Below are 14,469 nucleotides of genomic sequence, written 5' to 3'. Positions count from 1 at the left end.
CCCCTACATAGGTTTTCACGATAAAGCGTACAGATCTGGATGCGAAGAGATCATAAATATCTTTAGTACCCTTCTGCCGACTGGTAAAGGCTGTGATTCTAGAGTCAATACACTTAGCCGAGTAGAGTCCTATAATAGAAACAATAGAAACCAACGCCTCTTAGGAAATGAGCGTCTCGAAGCATGAATCGCTTATTATGTGTAGATCCAGTATATTTACCAAAAATTGAGCTTTGCCTCAAAGATAATACCATCAAGTTTATTCAGCCCTTCGAGACTTTTAGAAAAGACCATGGATATCATGCTACAAACTGTCGAATTACATGAATGGTTGTAAATATAGTCCAAGTTCATTGTCTTTACTGTAGGCACAACATGGTTGACTGACGTCAACGTCGCCACGCCGGGGCATCTCCAATAGTTGCGGGGACAGCCATGATTGCGTGGAGATCAATTGGATGTTGTTGTCGAGATTACGTAGAGTGAATGATGGAAAGATGATGATCAACTACAGAAAGGAAGAAGACAATACAAAGAAAAGGAGAGCAAATTAAGAATCAGAAACAGAAACAGAATTAGAAAGAAAAAGAAAAGAAAACAAAAAAAAGATGTTGTATACTTCATAACCACGTGACCAGCCACGTCATAAGTCGACTTCAACGGGGAAACCCTTTTTCTCCTGGAAATTTTGGTTGCGTTTGGAATTTCTTCATTTACGTTTGTTCTTGTCTGTGGAGCCTTGCATTCTGCTCATTCTCAGTCTTATTTGATTTCTTGGTTTCTTCCATCAACCATGTCCGACTCGACCCTCTACCTCTACACCTCCCTGACAGCGGGCTCCTCGCACATCGTCACCGCGACGGCCCGCGTGGAAACTATCCTCAAGGCCAACAAACTCCCCTTTCGAGCCATTGATGTTGCAACAGATGAAGCTGCACGAAAGCTCTGGGGCCGTCGATCCAAAGGCAAGAAACTGCCTGGACTGGTGAAATATGGAGATATCGTCGGAGTATGTGATGTGCTTTGTCTTTTTTTGTTTTCTTTGCGCAAACTACCCCACGCTGAGTATACCCCTGATAACCCCTGCCGTTGCCCCTCATTCCTCATGCCTTTGCTTCACTTTGACATGGAACTGACTCTACATTCGTGTAGGATCTGGAGCAGATTGAAGAATGGAATGAATTCGGCGAACTACGCATGGTCGTAAATAGCGTCCAGGATTTGGGTGGCATGCCCGCCACCAGCAATCCCCTCCCCGCATCTACCGAACCCGAACCTACAACACCTAAACCCTCCACCATCAAAATCCAAAGTCCGCCCGTTGCAAGGACCGAAGAAAAGAAGGATGAGATGGCTGTTCTGGCTCTTCGCCAGGCGAGTCAAGAAGCTGCCTCTCAGGCAAAGAATAAGGGTGACGAGAAGAAAACGTCTCAAGAGGAGTCCAAGTCCACCACCGAAGGAGCTGCGAAATCCGCAACCCCGACCAAGACCCATCGTGGCTCTGTCGCACCAGAGTTACCAGAAACTGCGCCCGATTCCCCCAAGGGCTTAAAGCGACCTACGATGGTGGTTCCTGAAGCTGCGGCCGTCTCGTCTGCCAACTTCCATGTTGGCAACGCAGAGATGCTGGGACTTGTTGAACATCACCGAGGATCAATCATCCCATCTACCAATAGTGCTGGCCAGGACCCAGTGGTCAGTCAGATCCGACAGTCTATCAGCGGTAAAAACAACGAGGGAGGAGACATCGCGGCATTGCGTCAAGAGGCCGCCCAGAAACGGCAATCCGATGAACCGATTGTGGAAGAGGCTACCCAGAGTGCTGTGGAGGAGCCGAAAGAGAATGTAGATGGAGGCGCTAAGGAAAAGGAGGACAATACGGAGGACAATAAGGAGGAGGCCAAGAAGGAGGAGGAAAAGAAGGAAGAAGAGAAATCTGCAGAGCCCAAGACTGAGGTTGGTTCCGGTGAATCAACCGTATCTGCCGAGAAGTAAATCACACCCTTTACGACTAATGAATTTGTACATGAGGCGATGTACTGTTTGCATAACCGTTCGTGAGATACCACTTTGAGGAATCCTGGCGATCGCTCAATCGTATTGTTTGTTTCTTTTGGCTCATCCAATATAAGACCTAGTCGATCATTGCATGCCATTCATATCTCATGATTATAATCACGTAGTTCCACGCAACAAAGTAAAAACAGACCAGCCCGATTGCATATAATGATAACGCCCAACCCCCTTTTTTATGAAAAAAAGATGAAAAAAAAAAGAATGAAAAAATGAGATGGAAAAACGGAGATATACTGCACAAACCCATGTCAAGGTAGGTCAAGCTCTCCTCTATTTTTCCAGCGCACGACGCTTCTGCACCGCCTCACGCAACTTCGCAATCACATCAGCTGGATCAGTGGCACCAAAGATCGCAGAGCCTGCTACAATAACATTTGCCCCGGCATCAGCAGCCTGATCGATTGTTCCAAGACCCAATCCACCATCAACCTCAATGTTGAGATCCGGATACCGTGCGCGCAATGCTTGAACCTTGGGCAATTCGGAAGCCATGAATTTCTGACCACCGAAACCGGGGTGAACTGTCATAACGAGAACCATCTATAACACCAACAAGTTTATTATTAGAATAGGAAGATATGTGGAGGGAATAAAATGGTGGGCCACTCACGTCGGGGCGCTCGTTGACGTCTTCACTGTCGAGGATATCCCAGAGAACATCAACGGGGGTATCAGGCTTAATTGCAATACCGGCTTGCATACCTTCCTCGTGGATATATTTGATCAATTCACGAGGACTGGTACGGGCAGTAGTGGTTTTATCGGTAGGATCGGTCGCGGCGACGGAGGAGACGGCAGCTTCATAGTGGAAGCAATAGAGATCGCAACCGGCTTTCTTGAACTCGTGAACCCATTTATGAGGCTAATTTCAAGGTATTAGATATGTCATGTAGAGAGAGAGGGGGACTCGAGGTCAATTGCTAGGAGCTCTCCGAAGCTCTCCGCTACTCTCCCACTTACCTCCATAATCATCATGTGGCAGTCAAAAGTGCCACGAGCACAAGGTTCAAGTGGTCGGTCAACACAACCACGAATCTGAGAGACCACGGGGCATCCGATAGTCATGTTGGGGACAAAGTGGCCATCCATGATGTCGACATGCAACCAATCGGCACCTTGCTCCATCTTACGGGAGCAATCATGGCCGAGATTGGAGAAGTCGGCGCTGAGGATTGAAGGGGCGATAATGGCGGGAGGAGACATGATGAATTAGAGTGAAAAGATGATAAGGGAGATGGGAAGAGAAAGAGAAAGAGAGAGGATAAAGTAGAGGCAGAAGAGAAGATCGTGGGGGGGGAGGGGAAAGTTGATTGAAGCTCGTCCGATGTTTACTTCAGCGTGGCAACCCAAGGGTGGATTTCGTCTGGAGTTGACCGGTTGTACTACACACACTTGATGCAGTTGGGATAATTTTGGTCTGGATCTATTAAATCTAATTCTTATCTATCTTATTCATTATATTAAATATGTTCTTTTCTTTATTTGACGATGATTCCTAATTGAATTCCACCGCATCCGTCCAATTTTTTTTTGCCATGATGCAACCGGTGATAAGGGCTCCGCGACTCACGTGAGATCATCGTGAGTCTGCGTTGGTTTTTGCTGCAGTTGGAATCCACTCAAAGTGGATTACTTGGGGGATAATCACCTCCATTCACGATCCTTGGCTTGGTCTATCTCTGGTCCACTGCAGGATTACCCCTTTCGGTCATTCCGATATCGTCCTGGACTATTCAATAATACATAACACCTGTCAACTCACACCTCTACATATACTCCGTAATGGATGTAGTTGCATTCGGTGTCTCCCATGATTGAAGCTCTGCCACAGATTAGGTCTAGTTTCAAAAATTCCGCATGTCGGCTGACCATCGACAGGGGTACGTCGATCTAAGATGATTGGGGGAATCGCCTGGAATTCGCATCGAATCTTGGAAATCGGCACAACACCGACCTTCAACCCGCCAATCGAGTCACCCTGTAGAGTACTCTCAACTTAAAAAATACTGTATACGGCGATGAGATAATCTTAAACATGACCTCAAAATCATACACCCCATGAAACTGTACTTACCCCACATATCCCTTTCGACGGAGTACATACAATGTACAGAGATCCAAGCTCACTCTGCCTCGGCACGGAGTATCGGATGCACAGCCAACAGAAAATCAATACCCAACCTAAGTGAAAGTCCCTCTAATCCTTTTCCAGTCACCTAATTCTCATCATTGAACTTCAATAGCCGGCATAACCGCTCTTTTGCCTGCCCGAAATAGAGCGGGGGCTCATCTTGACGGGGGCATCTGTCTTCGGCGCACTGTAGTCCGGCCACCACAAACTATGGAAAATCCCACCAACATGACGCATCCCAACCATTTTGAAAGGGGAATACTCCCAAAATCACCAAGGGGTTGTTGGAAGTACAATCTGGTTCGACATACCTGCACGTGTTGAGATCATCGATAGATCATTTCTTCGGGTTCTCCTAACTGGGATGAACCTGCCGGTCCAGCTTGACATACATGCTATGTATTTAGTAAATAAATAGTTTGCTGTCCAAGATTAGACTACAGATGATCTTAGCTCTCATGACTTCACAGTGACATTCAGGAAAATAGCTATTCGTTGAAAAGAACAGGATAATACAATATACTATGATCATCTGCCATCGGACTTCGCCAATAGCTTCCAAATTCCCATTCATTCCCTGTTCGTCGGGGTTGCGCCACCAGAAGAGGGGTAATGTTCAACATCAACTGCAATATCTTGAATTGATAGAGGAAGAGGGGGGGCCCGGGAAGAAAAGTAGAAATAACTAAGTCACGATTGGGGACGATTCATGCATAGAGTACAGAGTACAGATTATCTTTGGAACACTTTCCTGATGAACTTTCCGCTGCTACATTCTATAGATCGGCTGAATGGCTTCTAGATTGCTCGATAGACTATCTTCTTAATAAGCTTAGTCCGCCCTGCAGGGTCGACAACGTGTTCAAGGCCCGCTTTGTCTCTGCATTTTACCTCTGCATATCTGGTGCATGCGCGGAAAAGGGTGACTTCTCCGTCTCGAGGACTTTGAGTTGGAGATGTCTCTATGTACATATCCGCTGTCAGCGTCAGCTCCATAATGACGTACGGGCGATTCTTTCCGTGTCATCGCAGTATATCGGCGATGGGGCGAGTTTGTGAGAAATGGAAAATGAGAACAATTCTGTCCACCTGGCTTCTACCTACACAAGCCCCCGCTAGTTTATTCTTCAAGCCTGTAGTCTGACTGAGACAGTATCACCAAAATGATCGGAGCTATTGGTTTGAATAATTGGCATCTCTCATCTCGAATTACATTAAAGAGCCACCAGGGCGAGTATAGCTAGGGTATCAACATGAATCATTCATCCCACCCTAATAGTGGGACACACGTCTGCGCTTCGGCTTCATAGCCCATCCAGATAAACAGGTCCAGCCTGCACCATTCTTCCGTCCTTCGTCAAACATAGCCCCGACCCCCTCCAACAACTTCGACCTGTCACGACCCATCTCCATCCGCAATTGAACCAGCCACTGTTCCCACATCCATCCTCCAAGAACACCTGTGATGCTTGCAATATCCGCAGTACTACCAACAGGACCCTGAACCGCCTCATACTCTTCAATCAGGCTCTGCACTCTGGGCGCAGGGGCTTCGCGAGGGACTTGTGGCTCGATTGGCTCCATTCCCATGGGTAGGAACATCCATGCCCGCTTGATGTCTGTGAAACCATTACCACGAAGTCGAGATAGAAAGCTTTTCGATGCGACAGGGTCATATCCGCGCTTGCGGAGATTGAATGCAAACTCGACAGAAGATGCCGCGGCCAATGGACCTGGATGCGAGATCTCGGCGTCCAAAAGCATGAATTCCAAATGTCCGCCAGGTTTGAGGCAGCGAAGACACTCCTTCAAGACGAGATCATATTCATCTCTATCAGAGCCAACGGGGCGTTCGGTTTTCAGAAGGGCGTGCAATGAGCGCGTACTGATGACATCGAATTGGTTGTTCTTGAATGGAAGTTCCCAAAGCTTCGTCACCGATACTGTACGGTGATTCCGAGGACCTTTAATACCATCATTCACGACTTGGTTCTCCGTGACAGCTGAGTAAACTTTGGCATGGGGAAACTCATGCGCAACATGCCAGGCCCACTCGCAAGAAGAATGACCTCCGAGATCCAGGATGCGGACTGTTCGTCGCTTCAGCCCATCCTTGGCACTGGATGACTTTTGGTGTCGAGTGATTTGTTTTCCTGCTGGGCTGGTGAGGAGTTTTCCCCCATTCAGGCAGCGAAGAGCATCAATCGCCCACATGGGTTGACAGAGTTGAGCCAAGACGAGCTGTTCTTTCTCAAGCTTCGAGAATTGAGCTTTTTCGGCGAGAACAGAGGTGATGATTGAGTTCCTGGGGGCTTTCGAGAAAGGGCCCTTGTATGCTGGTCGCTCCGCGCGGGCAAGATTGTATTTTCCTGTCAAGCAGTTGATGTGCATATCAACAAGCCCAAGACGGAATGATTGAATTGCATCGAATCGCATATTGCGATGCAGAAAGCTATCGGTCTTTTCTGCTCGTTGACGAACAGACTGGAATCCTCGCCAGTAGATTGAATCCTTGCTAGCGAGAACGGGAGGTCGAGGGCTGATTGCATCTGGGACACCTTCCACGAAACGAACAGCTTTCTTGGTCCCGTTTTCTTGACTCTGGAGTATATCTTCGTCTTCAATATCAATAGCCTCCTCGGCGGACTCGACTTCATTGACAGGGTTCGTCTCATTCAGGGCAGCCATGTAAGATGCTTGAGCGGCGAGCCAAACACTGGTTCTATCAAGGCTAGCTGCGGCACGATCCTGAAGTTCTTGATCGTAGCATTCGTCGTACTCATATGGATTTGCTGAGCGAGGAATCTCCTGTACCGCGTCAAAGGTTGCGCTCATCGGGCTTTCTTGGCGATGACCGTGCTGAGCCTGAGTTGGCGTGTCGCAGGGAAGCTTGATGGCAGTCAGTGGTCCGTCACCATCACGAATGGCGGTATCAGGATCTTCTTCTTCGGGACGGTCAGGCCAGTCAATCACCTGCTCGACTATCTCGCCTTGATCCTGGCGCCAGGGCAGGTTATAGAAGCCTTCAGCCGTCGCGGACGTCGGTACATGGTTTTGGTTCGGGATCGACCAAGTATGACGGGCTCGCGGGGCTAATGATGCAAAGAATCCACCAGGAGACGGAATGCTGAGCTCGCTGAAACTATATGAAGACAGTTCCGATGCTGGGGTAGCTCCTTCGGCACTACGTGGTCGACTTGGTGGTGCCTGAAGCTGCCACATCTCATCATTACTCGAGGATGTCTCAGACCATGCTTCAGGTGTGCCATTAAGAGGGATATGCTGAAGCATAGCCAGGGCACCATCGGGCAGGTATAGCCCTCCATCTGACGGAGTGGGTTCTCTTGATGGTTCCTCGACCTGGTCATTTGGCGAAGTTGAAGGGATTTGAGGGAATCGGCCAAGAACATTCCTCCAGTCCTCATGTGGACTCTCGAGGGCAATTGGCACTTCTTCGACATTGGAATTGGAATCTTCCTCCGCCAGACCACCTCTTTCGCTGCCATCCATATCAGGCCGTACATGGATATCGTGCACATCCCAGTTTGTGTCCGGAAGCGAGTGAGTGTCTGGGGTGGCGAGTGCACTCAAGTTAGACTCCTGATCGGAGGATATACTACCATCCAGAGAGGGTGGAGCATGCGATGCAGGTACTGAACGGGCGAGCATTGAAAGCGCCGCGGGAGAAACCGGTATCTTGGGTGGAGGAGTAGGAGGAATTGGCGAGTTCTTGCATGCAGCATTCACGGAATGCCATGCTATAGGTGAAGATGGGATGTCAAGGGTCAGCGCATGCTTACGATTACTCCCCGTGGAGGTCACCGAATTCCTTGTGATTGGTGTCACCAAGCTGTTATGCCTAGTTCCAGGCTCAGAGAAGCAGCTATCGCTCACGCTGACATCAGTTGAATGATCATCGTCCATTTCGTCGTCATCTGTCGCATCATATAAATCATCGAAGCCCTGCATCTGTTGCTGCCATTCCGTATCCGAGCATGATGAAGTTGTGTCTGCTGAAAGGGGCGACATCAAACGAGCTAGTCGTACATTTGTAGGAAATGTGAGTCCTCTGGTCTTCAGCGTCAATTTGGGACTGACGACTGGTTTGGCTGTAGAAGGAGGGCTACCCGTGCCCTTCTCATCCACAGCTTCGCGGTTATCTTCAATTATAGTATTAAGCACCGTCCCCCGGGCCTGCCGGACGGGTGGCAATCGAGTTGGACGAACAAAATCTGTCATTTTGTATCCACTTCGAAGTTTAGTGCAATTTCAAATAGAGGCGAAAAGAGAAGGAAAATGGAATAAAGAAAAGCCGTCAGAGTATGTGTGTGCGCGCAGACTCGGATACTGCGAGGCTCTATAGGTATCTCAAATAATAAGAAAATGCATCGACACCGTTCAACGGGTCAAAAAGTTTCAAGCAAAGAAAAAGGACTGAAGGAAGAAAAAATGCTACAGCTACCAGAGCATGAAGCACACGAATGGATATGACGAAAAGAAAGACGCGAACTCCTAGCAAGTGCCCGGGCCGTTGGAAAGGTCTATATAATCGAATGGGCGCGTATCCGGCTCTGGGGGAAGATGTGCATGACGAAAAGTCGATCCTTGTTCATGGTCATCATGTGGAGCTACTGCAAGTTTGGGCACCACTAGCTCGTCTTGTATGATGATTGAGGACCGAAATTCTCTTGGTGAAGGGCGTTGATTGGTGTAGATGGGAAATGGGCGCGTCGCTCAGGGTTGAGTCTTTGTCGGGGGAACAAATGCCCAGCAAATTTGGTCTTCTTGGAATATGCAGACTGGGTTAATCTACGAGGACTTAACCCGCCCAACAGCGAATCAGAGAAGGTATCGATGTGATGAAGCTCTCGAGATTGCAGATCGAGTGTGAAGGGACCATTTGATTGGCAGTCTGTAAGCGCCCGGGCTTTACTATCTTTAGTGACTTTGGGTAACTTAACTCGTTCAGGCGACCAACCTTATGCCCGTGTACCATCAATATCACCTTTTTAGGCAAGGAAAGAGTGGGTTAGTTATCCCGCATGTAGTGTAGAAGAAGTAATGCAAAAGGAGGAGGGGAAGTCCAAAAATGGCGAGGCTTGAGGGTGTGATATTCCCAAATATCCAATCATCGTGAATATTTCTTGGAAGGCCACTGCTAGGGTTACATACTTAATTCGGATTAATTATAGAAATGCAAGCTAATTGATGCAAAATGCATGCTCAGTGCCGAACCGTAGTGCTATGACTCTACAAAGTTGTACTTACTCGGGTCTACATCAGGTCGTGCCATGCAGAGGCGAAGACGGGCGCATCGAACACGATCAGGATTGGTTATAATAACTCAAAGCCAATTACTGAATGAATGTTATATAAGATATTTCTTGCCAAAGCGATCATCGCTTTGGCAAGATACTCTGAAATCAGGCAAAAATAAAGCGTATACTAGATGACCATAGCCGACTTCCATCCAGCAGAGACCGAAGAGGAAAACCATCCTTCACTAAAGAAATGACCACGGAACGTGATACCAAGATGAATGTCGAGCAGGCTTGAAATCTGGCGAGATTCGTTTTAAATAGAATCATGCACTGATTGTAATTTTGTTTCGCAATGGTTCATATTATTTCGCTTAATCGCAGGTTTGACAGTGTCCTGCTCTCTTCAAGCGCTGGTTGTACCCCTCGTTTCATCCATTCCGAATGCAAGATCTGTTGTGCCGTTGCTCGTTCGAACGGTATAAAGACTACTACTAGTCTTAGTATAGTTTGAATTATTATCCGGAAAGCCCTCTTCTCTTGGTTTGCGGTCCTTCGATCTCCGAGATATATTTCCCGCTGTGGATGATGCAGGAGTAGCAATTCCCAATTCACCAACGCTCAATGTAGCTTGAAGCTAAGAATCCATTCTTGCCTCAATTTGAATAAATCTAAAATAGCGGATGTCTGTTGAAAATAAATAATGATAACCCTAACCGATATGGTAAAGTAGTGATTGTTCATGATGTCCTATGTAGATGTAGGTGGACAAGTCACGTGCACATTCCCTCATCGCCGCCTTTCGACTTCAACTTCGCTCGGCGATTGCGTTCCACCACGCTTTTTTGATCGCGAGCGCATTTCAATCCGAGATCGAGGGTTGCTTTCACCAGATTCAACCAATCCATTCCCTCCTAATTTCTATCACTACTACTCTCTGCCATCTCAGCGCACTCGTCACCGCCGTCATGCTTTTCTTCAGGTATCGCTCCACACCAAGCTCACCAGACAGAGCGACCGGCAAGATCTGAACAGCGCTGACATGGTATCTATTGTAGCTTCTTCAAGACCCTCACGAATCAAACAGTCACCATCGAGCTCAAGAATGACATTCGCATCCGTGGTATCCTGAAGTCGGTAGATCAATACCTCAACATCAAGCTCGATGATATCGAAGTTTTGGACCTGGACAAGTACCCGCATCTGTCATCCGTCAAGAACATGTTCATCCGTGGTAGTGTTGTGCGCTATGTGATGCTTCCCCGGTCAGAGGTGGACGTGGGTTTATTGGAAGATGCTACACGGCGGGGTAAGTGAAGCCCTTGATGCTATAGTCGGAGCTGCGATTGGGTTGGTCTCGAAGCAGTAACCCCTTCTGAGCAGCTCCAATGGACTTCCAACTGTATTCCCGCGTGATTCTTTACCGAAAACAGTTGCTAATCTCCTGCCACTACAGAGGCTGCCAACCAAGCCGGCAAGGCCCGATAAATTACGAAGATCTCCGCACTGCGCTTCAAAACCCGTTATTAGAATTCACTTACTACCACTATTTCGACGCTTTCTCACGATGTCATGTCCCTGGGTTAGGAGAATCGGGAAGTCGCCCAGTCATTTCTCAACTGGACAGAGGGACTGGAGCATCCAATAGGATGAGGAGGCAATTCACTGGTACCGCGATTTTCCACCCATCTCAGCAGACTTGAGCAGAGGTACTTATCGTTTTCTGAGGGTCCTAAAATGAAGAACGACCCTGGCTATCCGAGAAAAGTGGTCTTGAATGGCCACTGAGTAGCCTATTTGTCTGCATTGCTCTTCATATACCGTGTCCAATACCCTTCAAACATATTGTTTGTTTTTCAAAACATCCTATTTCTCTCCAATGTCCTATTTTATACCAATCCCTTGTAAATTTATATCGAAAATTCTTGTGATTCGTCCACCTCGAATAGTCGCCAATACAATCACGTGACTTCGCGTCGCGCGGCCCGCGCTTTGGCGACGCCACTTTTCTTCCTTTGCTCTTCAAATGATTCAGTTCGACAACGCCTACTTGTACATATTGAGCCAGGACTGCCTACCGGGAAAAATACGTTATTGAATGGTTCTTATTTTTCTCTGGTTCTAATTACAACTGCATGTATACTCAGCGATGACAGCACCATTTGCAAAGAAAACGTCTACGCCGTCCAAGGCCTTCTTGAAAAAACCGACCTCCACGAAACGCAACAAGAGTATCACGAATTTCTTCCAGAAGACCGATAGCCCACCCGGCGCTACATCGCGACAATCCCGAATTACACAGTTTGTGACAGCTTCGCAGTCTCCGAGCAGTGGCCGAACCTCCGCCTCTCAGAATGGCACCGGCGCTAGGAATGAAACCACAGAAGGGCTCTTCCTGGAAGATAAGAGAGGACGAGGCGGGATTGAAACGGCATCTGTTACGGTCGAGACGAGTGAAAGGGCACGATCAAAGACCCCAGATGACATTTGGGAGGACGACTTTTTAGAGACTGGAGACTCTCGATATAATGAGAACGAAGCATCCGCCAAGCGCCGCAAGGTCGATTCCTCTGATGCACTCACGGAGACTACACAGTCAGCTTCAACGAAAGAACTCAAAGAATCGGATCCTCCCAAAAAGACGAATAACGGCCCATTTATCGATGAGTCCGACGATGAAGATGACATGGAGGCCTACCGTGAACTGGAGCAAACATCGCCTTTGGTCCAAGCCATGAATAATGACATCCCCTCTACTACGAATTATGAATCATCCGAAGATCTTGCCGAGCTTGAGCAGCTGCCGCCGTTGGTAAGAGACGCCGCGACTTATATTGGACATGATGGACAGACGAATTTTGACGAACTTGAAGAAGACGGATATGTAGGGCAAGAGTTACGGGAAAATTTTTGTTGGGAGGATATAGATTTAGAGCAACCCAGCGAGCGGGTCGATCTTAAAGGACTGAATGATCCAAGAGACGACGAACCGAATTGTGTGACATGCCCTATTTGCCAGACACCTCTGGCTGGACAAAGTGAAACCGTGTGTCTTGATCTCTCCGATTCCCATATGGGTGCTGGGTTTCTAACGCCGAATAGGAAATATCCGTTCATGTCAATAGTTGTTTAGATGGAGGACACAGCTCGACGATATCCGCCCCAGAACCACCAACCGAACCTCCATCACCCTTACCAGCACCGTCGGAATCACCCGTCAACCTATTCGACGGGCTAAAACGATCTGAAAAAGCAGGTATTGCACGACCTGCCCAGAATGACCCATACCTTCAAAATCAAAATGTTAGCAGTTCACGATCTGCTTTCTCGAAAATGATGGCCGGCAATGCCGAGGATTCGGCTTGGGCAACAGCTGCTTCGAACGAAGTTTCATCTCGTGGCAAACAGGCCTACCAACGGACCTGTCCGTTCTATAAAATTCTCAATGGGTTTGCTATCACGGTCGACGCATTTCGATACGGGGCCGTGCAGGGCTGCAATGCCTATTTTCTCAGCCATTTCCACAGCGACCATTATATTGGCCTCAGCAAGGCTTGGTGCCATGGCCCAATATACTGCAGTCGTCCAACAGCCAATCTGGTACGAGAAAAGTTACGAGTTGATCCCAAGTGGGTGGTTGACCTCGAATTCGAGACCACTACCGAAGTTCCTAATACGGGAGGCGTGCAAGTTACTATGATCCAGGCCAACCACTGTCCCGGTAGTTCATTGTTTCTATTTGAGAAAACCTTTGGCAGCGGATCCAACACACGCAATGAACGTATTCTCCACTGCGGAGACTTCAGGGCTTCTGTCGATCATATTAAGCATCCACTTCTTTGTCCCGATCCCATTAACCCTGTTACCGGCAAACCACGGCAGCAGAGACTTGACAAATGCTATCTTGATACAACATACCTGGACCCCAAATATGCCTTCCCGAGTCAAGAGAATGTAATTAATGCCTGCTCGAAGCTTTGTGTCCGTCTCAACGAAGAAAGTGGTGTTGGCGCCGACGCAGGCCAGGCTCCAGCACCTGGATTAATGAGCAAGTTCCTTTCCACGGTGACTAACAGTGAACGAAAGCCAGAACCGGCACCCGCAACTGGCGGTCGACTCCTAGTGGTGATTGGCACCTACAGTATTGGCAAAGAACGGATCTGTTTGGGAATTGCCAAAGCTCTGGGATCCAAGATATTCGCGACACCCGCTAAGCAGAAGATCTGCGCTTGTCTTGAAGATGCGGAACTATCGTCGTACTTAACCAGTGATCCCCGGGAGGCACAAGTGCATATGCAGACCTTGTTTGAGATTCGCGCCGACACCTTATCCGAGTATCTGGATGGTTTGAAGCCGGCATTCTCTCGGGTGGTGGGATTTCGACCCACGGGATGGAGTTACCGAGCTCCTGCAGGTCGGATGCTGGTGAACCCCCCGGTACCTACGGTTTTGCGTGGCGAACATTGGCAGAGTTCTTTTACCGTGGATGATTTGCAACCACAACGGGGTAGTACCCGGGAGAGTGCGTGTTACGGGGTCCCTTATAGTGAACACAGTTCATTCCGGGAATTAACCATGTTCTGCTGTGCGCTTCGAATCGGCAGGGTGATTCCGACTGTGAATGTCGGTAGTGAGAAGAGTCGCGAGAAGATGAAGGCGTGGATGGATCGATGGGAGGGGGAGAAGCGTAAGAACGGACTGTTCCCTGCATCAGAGTGGTCATAAAACCATTTTCTATATATCTATAAATCCCTATATCACCATCATCATCTATTTCATCGTTCATATATCTATGCATTATCTTATCACTGTTTGTATATATATCACGTGACCCTAGCGCACCGGCTGATCGCCTCGTCTTTTCTCCACTTCGACCTTTCGCGCTCCCTCGTCAATCACGGCTTTCTGATTGATCGCCACTTTTCATAAAAATGGAGTCGCTGAGCTAATAACCGAACTCGGGCGTCAACACCGGCACTGGCTGGGAGTTCACTGGTTGGACAT

The 14,469-nt window shown here is 48.2% G+C and overlaps 5 protein-coding genes across 5 annotated transcripts; 3 read left to right on the top strand and 2 right to left on the bottom strand.

The window, feature by feature from the left end:
- Window positions 1–793: 793 nt before the first annotated feature.
- N7469_009378 (uncharacterized protein) lies at window positions 794–1,995 on the top strand (the record flags this gene model as incomplete). The annotated part of the gene is made up of 2 exons (XM_056648296.1): window positions 794–1,009; window positions 1,153–1,995. 2 exons carry the CDS (start codon window positions 794–796, stop codon window positions 1,993–1,995), a joined length of 1,059 nt encoding a protein of 352 aa, XP_056498061.1.
- A 351-nt stretch (window positions 1,996–2,346) lies between these two features.
- Window positions 2,347–3,279, bottom strand: N7469_009377 (ribulose-phosphate 3-epimerase RPE1; the record flags this gene model as incomplete). Its single annotated transcript, XM_056648295.1, has 3 exons — window positions 2,347–2,616; window positions 2,687–2,938; window positions 3,037–3,279. 3 exons carry the CDS (start codon window positions 3,277–3,279, stop codon window positions 2,347–2,349), a joined length of 765 nt encoding a protein of 254 aa, XP_056498060.1.
- A 2,200-nt stretch (window positions 3,280–5,479) lies between these two features.
- Window positions 5,480–8,446, bottom strand: N7469_009376 (uncharacterized protein; the record flags this gene model as incomplete). Its single annotated transcript, XM_056648294.1, has 1 exon — window positions 5,480–8,446. The coding sequence occupies one exon, from the start codon at window positions 8,444–8,446 to the stop codon at window positions 5,480–5,482; it is 2,967 nt and encodes a 988-aa protein (XP_056498059.1).
- A 1,987-nt stretch (window positions 8,447–10,433) lies between these two features.
- On the top strand, window positions 10,434–10,953 carry N7469_009375 (Sm-like protein LSM2; the record flags this gene model as incomplete). Its single annotated transcript, XM_056648293.1, has 3 exons — window positions 10,434–10,447; window positions 10,524–10,774; window positions 10,922–10,953. The coding sequence occupies 3 exons, from the start codon at window positions 10,434–10,436 to the stop codon at window positions 10,951–10,953; spliced, it is 297 nt and encodes a 98-aa protein (XP_056498058.1).
- Window positions 10,954–11,614: 661 nt separating this feature from the next.
- N7469_009374 (DNA cross-link repair protein PSO2) lies at window positions 11,615–14,190 on the top strand (the record flags this gene model as incomplete). Its single annotated transcript, XM_056648292.1, has 2 exons — window positions 11,615–12,511; window positions 12,568–14,190. 2 exons carry the CDS (start codon window positions 11,615–11,617, stop codon window positions 14,188–14,190), a joined length of 2,520 nt encoding a protein of 839 aa, XP_056498057.1.
- Window positions 14,191–14,469: the final 279 nt, after the last annotated feature.

This window comes from Penicillium citrinum (genome assembly GCF_028827155.1).
Source record: "Penicillium citrinum strain IBT 23319 chromosome Unknown utg000008l:1.0-2707905.0:1.0-2709502.0, whole genome shotgun sequence".
Lineage (NCBI taxonomy): Eukaryota > Fungi > Ascomycota > Eurotiomycetes > Eurotiales > Aspergillaceae > Penicillium > Penicillium citrinum.
Note: the sequence above shows the minus strand (reverse complement) of the source record. Positions and strands in the feature narration are given on the sequence as shown.